General features: G+C 34.9%; 1 protein-coding gene across 6 annotated transcripts in view; it reads right to left on the bottom strand.

Moving 5' to 3' along the window:
- Positions 1-6,530: 6,530 nt before the first annotated feature.
- The window catches only part of LOC109534529 (cyclic AMP response element-binding protein A), a 129,000-nt gene continuing 125,832 nt past the window's right edge, over positions 6,531-9,698 (bottom strand). For all 6 annotated transcript variants that reach the window (XM_048661498.1, XM_048661499.1, XM_048661497.1 and 3 more), the window contains one exon: positions 6,531-8,670. In XM_048661498.1, coding sequence (XP_048517455.1) covers positions 8,464-8,670 — 207 coding nt within the window. In that variant the 3' untranslated portion in view covers positions 6,531-8,463. The remainder of the gene's footprint in view (positions 8,671-9,698) is intronic.

Below are 9,698 nucleotides of genomic sequence, written 5' to 3' on the forward strand. Positions count from 1 at the left end.
ACGCATGCAAACAATCAGCTGATCCTCTGGATTTTTGGACGACGCCTCTCTGTGGTTGCATTTAGCAAAATCATTTTGGCGGGAAAGCAAAACTGGTGGCAAAACAATTCGGTCCTTATTCTCACTTAAATAACTGACGCGTTAGTGGGACACTTGGCCTGTGCCGTGTTAGATGCCCTACTTCGGGCATTTACAAATTTACAACATCGGGTATTTACAAATATGTCAGCCGGGTACCTCGTAAGTTGGACACACTGCTATTTAGAAAAAGCTGGCTGGGAACGCTTATAATCTTAATTCTAGCAGTCCCAAATCTCACAATTTAGTGATTTTTATTGGTCCATTTCCAATTCGCGCCATTAGTGATGTCGTAATGACATTTTATGTGTTGCGGTAGGTCAGGTTTTTAAACCAAACATTGAACTTTTTTCATCGGTATTTTTGGATTTTCTGATTTTGTGTGCTTTTAGCGTGTTTGAGAACTGTGTAGTCGATTTATTGGCGTGGTATATGGTTTGAAACATCTCAAATAGTTTATGTAAGATCTTTAGCGTAGCTTCTCGGAAACATATCGATTTAACTTTATGACGTTTATGTTATCTTTACAGCATCAAGAATATTTAGTGGTTCCCTACTGTAGAATTACATTTTCGGGCAAAAAGATACAGATACATAAACAAAAAGTATATATATATATCGATGTATATTCAAATAGAATCTTATTTTTAAACTTTAGTGGCAGAAAAGCATATCATAATGTTCAGTTTTATAGCAATTTTTTTTGAACTAAACGCCAAACATTTAGCTTGATGAGAAAACTCTTACACCAGTGAACATGTGGAAAAGTTTTTATTTATGGGAATTGCCAGCCACCCCTCATGAAGGAACAAGGAAGAGCAAGGCAGCATGTCCTTGCCCCAGGGAAACACTGTGCTACTCACATATGGTACCACTTTTATATCACGCACATTACAATATTAGTGCGACGGACATTGAGAGCCATTGGAATACCTCATGTTCTCAGCCCAGCGAGGAAAAAACTGCTAAATGAATAAACTTATAATGCTTGCGGTCTGGAGCCCAGCACTTCACCGTTTTAAGACTTTGAAACGTATTGGATTTGCAAATATATGTAAATAATGCTCTAATATTGCATTGTTCTTATGTTAAGAAGTAAAATAAAAAATCTGTAACCCAATTCTCTTTCTAATGCGATGGAATTGCTGAACGTTAACCTAAAAATGATAAAGTTAAATCGATATATTCCCGAGAAGCTATGCTAAAGACCCTGCCTAAACTATTTGAGATGGTACAAAGCATATACCACACCAATACATTTTCTTTACACGTAGATCAAACACGTTGGTGACACACAAAACCGGAAAATCCAATAATGCCTATGTAAAAAGTACAACGCCGGATACTTCACGTCACTCTAATGGTGCGAGTTGAAAATATGAGTGACACTTCATATGAGTTTATCCATATTACGCGTACCTTCAAGTGGAATTGTATCAAGTATGGTGCCGTGAGGTATCAGGTATTCGATTTTTTAATTTATACCATTGAAAAAATTACACTGTTTCCGGATTTAAGTCAATATTAAAATATGCTTATACTTATTTTGTTTTGAGCGAAAATAATTGAAAAATCTAGGCGAACCGTATTGTATAGTATCTGCAGGTACTTATACTTAATAATCGACTAATATGAAAACCTTGTTACTTAAATGATATAACATTACATTAATATTAAAAACTAAAGAAAGTTCTTATAAAAGGTTTGCAACAAAAAAAATCTCATTTAAAAGTGAATAATACAAATTATTGCAACAAAATGAGCTGATCCATCTTGTAACGGAAACGGCCTGGGGTACTCACGTTTGGAATTGGGGGATCGAAATTTATGGGATTTCAGTAAATGGGAGCCCCATTTACTGTCAAATATGATACTGACAAACGGGAAATTTCGCACCTGGCAAGCTGGAGATTTCGAGAACCGTCTGGGTTACCTGGAGGAAACTATATAAGCGGCGACGAGAACCACAGGGAGTCAGTCCGCCATCGGACTGTGCATCGAGAAGCACAGGTGTCTTTCGAGAAGATTTTTTTTATCCCCCTTGCCACCGGAAGCAAAACAAAAAAAAAGGAGTCAGTGAAGTGACAGCAACGACCGGGTGCAGAAGAGGTTAAACCCTGCGAGTCAGAAGGGCGAGCTTTCCGTCTGTTATTGTTATTGTTGTGAAGTTCACGATAATTTTTAAGTTAGTTTGTTCCTGTTCCGTATTTAAAGTTATACCGAGTTAATAAAAGTTGGAAGCTGAAGAAATAATTTGATACCCGGCCATCCACGGTACATTTGGTGTCAGAAGTGGGATTTACCAGGATCCAAGTTAAATTTTGATGGATACAAGAAGTAAATCAACGAAGGAAGACCCTGCCATGGAGAACCCAAGTTTGATTGCACTGCTCATGCAGATGAAAGACGAAATGAGCGACGAAATGGATAAAATGGAAGACAACAGTAGGAAAATGGACGAAAAAATGGACAAAATGAAGGACAACAACAAAGAGATGCTGGATGAATTGGCCGACAGTAAGAAAATGATGAACAAAATGAGAGATAAAATGGACCACAACGCTGAGAAATTTGAAGACCTGAAGAGAACCGTTGAAGACAAACTAAAGAACATTGAGGAAGACAGTGCTAAGTTCCAGCAGATTCTGAAAGAAGACAGTACGAAGTTTCAGAACGACATCAAGTTTTAAGACAAAGTTGAAGAAACTATCTGCCGACTTAACGTACATGTGGAAGAAGAAATAATCAAAATTAGACAAGAAGTAACCAGGTACAATGCAGTATCTGATACAATAAAAATTGAGGCGCAATCTTGAAGCTGCAGTAAACTTAAGCCGCCAACATTCGATCGAAAAGTCGCATGGTCCACATATTTATGCCAATTTGAAGACGCTGCAGTAGTTAACGGGTGGAATGATCAGGAGAAGGCAACAGCACTTATTATTTCCCTACGAGGCGAAGCAAAGGAAATTTTACGATCAATACCACAAGATGGCCGTAAGAACTATCAGGTCTATTCAATCTATTCAAACAAGGTATGGTGACATACACTTGAAAGAAGTCTACAAAACTCAGCTTAGAAGCAGAACTTTTAACTGGAACTGGACTTTGGCAGTTTAATGTAATGCCTTTCGGGCTCTGCAATGCTCCAGCAACTTTTGAGCGTCTAATGGAGACCGTATTACAAGGATTAACCTGGAAGACTTGTTTTGTATACCTGGATGACGTTATAATACTTGGAAAAACCTTCGAAGATCAGCTTAAGAACATCGAGCGAATTCAACAAATTAAGAGCTACAAACCTGAAGTTAACCCCAAAGAAGTGCGCATTATTCCTAAAAACTGATCCCAAGAAAACAGAAGCAGTGCGATGTTGGTCTGTGCCAAGGAAGCAACATAAAATAAGGAGCTTTGAATTGTTTTTTGATGGAAACAAGAAGTAAATCACAGGAAAAAACATCAATGTTTTTGGATTTGATGTTTGCTGTTACTCCCGTCTTGTTGCTGTTACTCTCACTGTCACTCCCGTGAGTATAATATACCTAATGTCATATTTTTTTAAATTGGGTTTTTTCAAAAATGTCTTGCGGGCCGGATCATATCTTACAGCGGGCCGGATCCGGCCCGCGGGCCCATTGTTGCCCATACCTGATTTGTGTATAAGTTTGATAGCTTAGTGTCATTAGTGGGTAGGTAATGAAAAAACAAAAATTAGTCAAATTCGTTTAATTTGTATTCAAGTCACAAAAGTAAAATTAAAAAGTCTAATTCATTGTGCAATAAAGCAAACAAAAACTAGAAATAGCTTGATGCAGAACATTATCCACATTATCAATCTTTTTGAAAATCGCCATTGGGACACAAGCTAAATGTACACCCACATACTTTCCTGCATAGAAAGATATCGGAACTGCAGACCATTAGTTATCGAGAATTAAAAGAATTATATTTATAATATAAATTATATGATATTTTACTGCTAAACAATTATAAACAAACATGTTCTAAGTGCTTAAACTATTAAATCATTTTTGTAAAAGCGTGTTACGATATATGAGTAAATCCCCTGAATAATACTCATAGAAGAGTCGGCGTTTGGATTATAAGACACATTGATTGCTTTTCTCTATTGAAAATAATTTAGTATTATAACAAGGTTAGCGCTGATGTGAAACTTTAACACTATCAGACGCAATTTTACCGATAATTGTTAAACGTCGGCACACGACTCTGCTATAATTTTTGGTTACAAAAACTACAACTCTACATGACTACCGCTTAGAACTAAATAAATTTGATTAATTTTTTACCTCTATTATAATTAACAATAACACTTTTTAAAGTGCGTATAAAGGATCATATCTTAAGAATCGTAAAATGCATTATATACAATACAATAAAAAATTTTTTACAAATTTTAAGGTTGTCAAAAATTTTAATATAAAAAATGTATCCGATGTTTATAAATATAAATAGTTTCATAAACGTTCTCGCTATGCTATCTATAGCATCCTTATATAATTTTACTACTAAGTTATGTCATACTTTTAATAAATACTCTTTCAGTGTAAACCCGAAGTATAATAAAATAATTGCACATTTATGCTTCACTTCTGACTTATTGATATTCAGTCTGTTTCGAATAAAAATCAGAGTTGAAATGAAATCGTTAAAAATTCGTATCTATTGGAAAAATACTAACCGTACCAAATTTAATGGAGAAATTAAAATCGTTTAATTCATTTTCGTTCAACTGATTATTAATGAAAAAAGATGATAGACGGACTTATAAGATGTTTTGTAGATACATGTTATGAAGTACAAATAGCAACTAAGTGATTCCCTAAAATCTGCAACGCATACAAAGTTCATCACTAGGCAGTGTGAATCAATATAAAACTTTTAGGATAATTTAGCTAAAACCAGCAATAATATTTAACTTTATTAAAATGAAGATGTAAAAAGAAAAAAAAAGTACTTATAGACGTGTTACGTATGTACATGTTATTTATTTCTTCATAATCAATTAAGTTTAAATATAAACCTTTAAGACCGACTTTCACGACTTGTATTTTGCAGGCATGTTTATAAGCCAAGAAAACCTAACCATTTTTGAGGGTGATGCCGTATTCGCAAGTTCAATTACGAATACATCTAACCAACATAAATGTCAAATTTTACGCAGTTAAGCGTAGTTAAAATTTAGACGCCAGTGGGCGCTTGGCCTTTTGAACTCGAGAATATCCACATCCATAAAGCATTCGTTCTGGTAAATAATCAATTATTGTATTGATAACCCTGAAATATATGGCAGCATAATAGGCCGTTACCCAGTTCAAACGCCCGCTGGCGGCTAAATTATAAGTACGCTTAACTAGTAACATTTGACACTTATTTTGATTATATGTACTTGTGATTTGTTTCTTTTAGTTTTGATCCGCTTTTGCAAGCTTTTAAACAAATAGAAATATATTGGAAAATGTAGGTACCTACTGTTTTAGACTTAAAAACAAATGTTAAAATATGGGATATCAGGAAGATATAAGCAATGCACTCATAGGCTTTTTGCAGTTAACAATGGAGAGAATGATTACGTTTCGCATCGCCCTAATCGTTCGATAAACTCGCGAACCTGAATTTAAAAAAACTACAGTTTTTAGCTGAAAAATCAGTGTGTTTCCCTTTAAAGTTCGATCACTTGACTCCGAGTTCCATAAACACTTTTCGTAAAAACCGCGATAAAAATATTTACTGACCATTGTAATTTCAACACAGCTTCAAAAAATAAAACTTAGTAGACTTGTATAATAAAAAAAGTAGAAACAGTTGGAAATAGAAACGCTGGATTACAATCACGTTATGTGCAAAAATTGGATCTTTTTCAGATCCTTACAATTACTTGAAATAATCAGTACTTACTTAAGCTTTTGCCAATATTTTAGGCGTAATTTTGCAAATTCACGTTGAAATCAAACAATCTTTAAAACCGTTAACCCTGAAATACACGATGCACTTGTGCCTAAGCAGCGTAAACTACTATACACATACTTTACTTAATGTTTACTCGAGATGCAAATAGAAATACGATTTTCCGAAATGCCTAATATATTGTTGAGACGTTTTCAGCCACACTTCTAATGCAATGGGACTTTAATACTCAGGAATTGTGCACTATTTGTAAACCTTTTCCGTAATTAACAGCAAAATGAAGAGGCAAAAAACTTTGTTTCAACGACAAAATTTACACATGTTCCCAAACCGAGCAGACCTACATCTGTATAATATAACCCAAAGTTTCCGCGCCATTCCCGTCAATCAAGTTTTCGAATGTTTAAAAATGAAATCAATTAAAGAAAGCCTTAATAACCGCCGTTGCTTTCAATATGGAATTTTGTTATTCCAATTTTGCATCATAACACGTACCTATGATCAATATAAATAAAATTAAATACTTAACATAACTTAACCTTTTATTAAGAATGAAAACTACTTTTTGATTTAGTCACATATAAAAAGTGTAAAAATACATTCTTTGTTATCCTAGTATGATAAATGGGCAAAATTTGTAATAAGGCACACCTACCAGCTAAATCTAAGTTTTAAGTACAAATATAGAGTAACACCATTGGACTTAATTATTTAATTCAACGAACCTAATGTACGTCTGTTTGCATTCATAAATAATTAACATTTAGAAAAATACAATCAGCGATAGGATTCGTATACAGGGTGATTCAAAATTGGCGCCTTTCTTCTGGGTGTGTTTTGGAGTACAAGAAAAATGGCAAAGAAAAATTATTGTTATTAATAACTGAGATATTTGCGAAAAATTAGATAAGAAGGATGACAAAAATCTAGTTCAACGTAATCTGCCTCATTAACATTACGTAAATACCTGTTACTTCTGAATGATCTCAAACTGTAGTAATCATTGAAACACACACAAACAACAAAAGGAAAAGTGGGATTGAAAATTTCGACGTTAGTATAACCTTGTCAGTGCGGGCAACATTTTTGCTTTAAAAGAGTGATGTACCTGAATCGGCCATCGATGCACAGAACATATTATAGGGGGATGTTATGTGCATAGATGTCAACACCACATACAACAACAACAAATAAAATACCATTAAGTTGTTAAATCACATGAACTGTTTGAAGTTCAGCCCGTTTAATTCCAAACATGTTTGTGCTCCATTGAACACTTTTGGCGGCAGTCTGAGCTCACATTTGAGCAATCTCTCATATTCGGATAATTAACTCTTGCTCAATTTGTACCGATGTTGACTAAACGAGAGATTTAGTGTGCCTATGCAGGAATGTAGCCCTTTCTCGGTATTTGGTGCATACCATGCATACGTGTGGTGTTAGTTGTTGTGCAGTAACGCAGAGCATAATGCAAGACTCCTGGAAGGCTCAGCTGCTATTATCGCCAATGCATCTCTGTCTGAAACCCAAACATCTATTGTCGTCCAGTATCTTCCTGGAGCCAATCTCCAGTGTCTCTAGCCGTTTGTTGGCGTGAGGTTTTACAGCTTCTGCTATGTTACTGTGGCATTTCCCCAGAACTGATCGCATATCCGCAAATTCGTGAAAGGAGCTTCAAAGTAAGTCACAGTTCGACAAATTATTGTTATTATTGACAAAGGCTATCTACCTGTAAATGCCTGTTGATGACAAAAAAGGTCATTGCCGCTTTGACCTTTTATCAAAAAATTGTAGAATAGTACTTTTTGAATATGAAAATTTCTCGTAATTCGAAGTAAATATGGTAATTTTTTTTTAAATGCTTAAGTATTTCAATCAGCTACCTGTCAAACATAGGACCAAAATAATACTTAATAACACAGTTGAAATTCGATTTTCAACTGTTTGTTTTAGAAATTTGCGAAAAAACAATTTTCCTCTTACTCTCCTCTATCACCCCTTAAAAGGAATCACGGCAATTTTGAATCACCCTGTGTAATTCCTAGTAGTAGAAATATACGATAAAAGGCCATCGATGTTTTTTTTCACATATACTTACTGAATTAAAATGGTTACAAACATTCCTGCATATAATTCGATCTGAAACATTTTGAGTATTTATAATGAAGTTGACTTTATAGTGTCGACACGCTGGATTACAATTGCAGTACTAAAATAAAATTGCGATTTAAAAATGCATTCTCCTTTGGTTCGTTTAATATTGGAATGTTTGAAAAATCTTAGTTTTATATAATATCATTACCAAGACGTACTTTAGAGGAAGACTATATTTAATTATTACATTGGCAAATATTAAATAGAAATATTCGTTTCAACCTTAGGCTATGTGTTTAATATAAGGTTCTAACGCGAAAACTTAGTTTTGTACTTTTGACTTACAAAGACCTTCTCAAACGTTTATTTTGCCAAGCCTTGCTGGTGCGGTTGTATCCTCTTAACGATCGCTTGTAACTTTTGAAGCTGCGCCATCAAGTCACTGTTAGACTCATGTAGGTTTTCGATGGTTCTCTTGAAGTCGTTATTTTCGCTCATTAAAATATCTACTTTTCTTTCAAGCTGATCCATGTATTCCTTCTTTTTTCTTCTACTTTCTTGCGCGGATATCTGGAAAAAATAATTATTATTATATAACAAGAGAAGATGCCATATAGCCAATGATGAAAAGTGTCGTTAGCTGGTCCAGTAGCGGTGGAAGCGAGTGTCGGATGCTGAAGAACATGTCGAGAAAACTCTTTCACAAAATCATTTCAGACAACCTGATTTTTTTTCATGAATTAAAGACGTCCGATAATATTTGAAAAACAATAGTCAGCTGTCCCGTAGAAGTTGGATTACACGTCAGTTGGGCTTGTGAACTTGTAATGAAAATAAGGGAAATAAAATTATTTTCAACCGATTGAATAATTTTCACGATTTTGGATTTGTACTATATTTGATATGTAGTAGGGGAGCCCATGCAAGAGTGTATGATGGCGCTCATATATCTCTATGACGCGCGGTATTTGGAATGGTCCGACTGACGTCCTTTTCCCCAACAGTCGTTGGGTTCAATCGGCTGACAAATATTTTCACATTTCTATTTATGAATACTCGTCATCCAGGCCCCTAATCCCATTTTGTTGTCTATTCCTTGTCTCTAGCTGCTTCATGGTCTTCCTCGTTTTCTTCATCTATTTGGATTCAATTTTAGTATTTGTTAAGGTAGTTTTTCGTTCTCCATTCTCTGTACATGCCCGTGCCATACCAGTTGTTTTGTTCTTATCTCGTCCACAATCGTGCGTTCACCTACTGACATAATATCTCCTATTCGCTGACTTGTAACTCTCCTTGATCTTCCTGACTCTTTTCTCTATTCTTTCTTTGATTGGCCAGACTTCTGAACTGTACGTAACAATATTCTTTAGGGGTATCTATTATACAGGATTATTCACGCTATACGGCACTGACGTTTGCGGCTAGCCCGTTTGTTTTTTGCAAAGTATTATTTGATGAATCCACAGACGCCTATCGGGTGCACATTTAAGAAATATTTTTGTGATGTACAGAGTGTCCCAAAAGCCCTAAAAGTATCAAAGTTGTGTTTTTCTAAATGAAATACACTATATATTATTGCATTTTTGGATTCTCTGAGC

Source organism: Dendroctonus ponderosae, unplaced genomic scaffold, assembly GCF_020466585.1.
Source record: "Dendroctonus ponderosae isolate FM_Combo_2020 unplaced genomic scaffold, Dpon_F_20191213v2 Dpon_F_20191213_1, whole genome shotgun sequence".
NCBI classification, from domain to species: domain Eukaryota; kingdom Metazoa; phylum Arthropoda; class Insecta; order Coleoptera; family Curculionidae; genus Dendroctonus; species Dendroctonus ponderosae.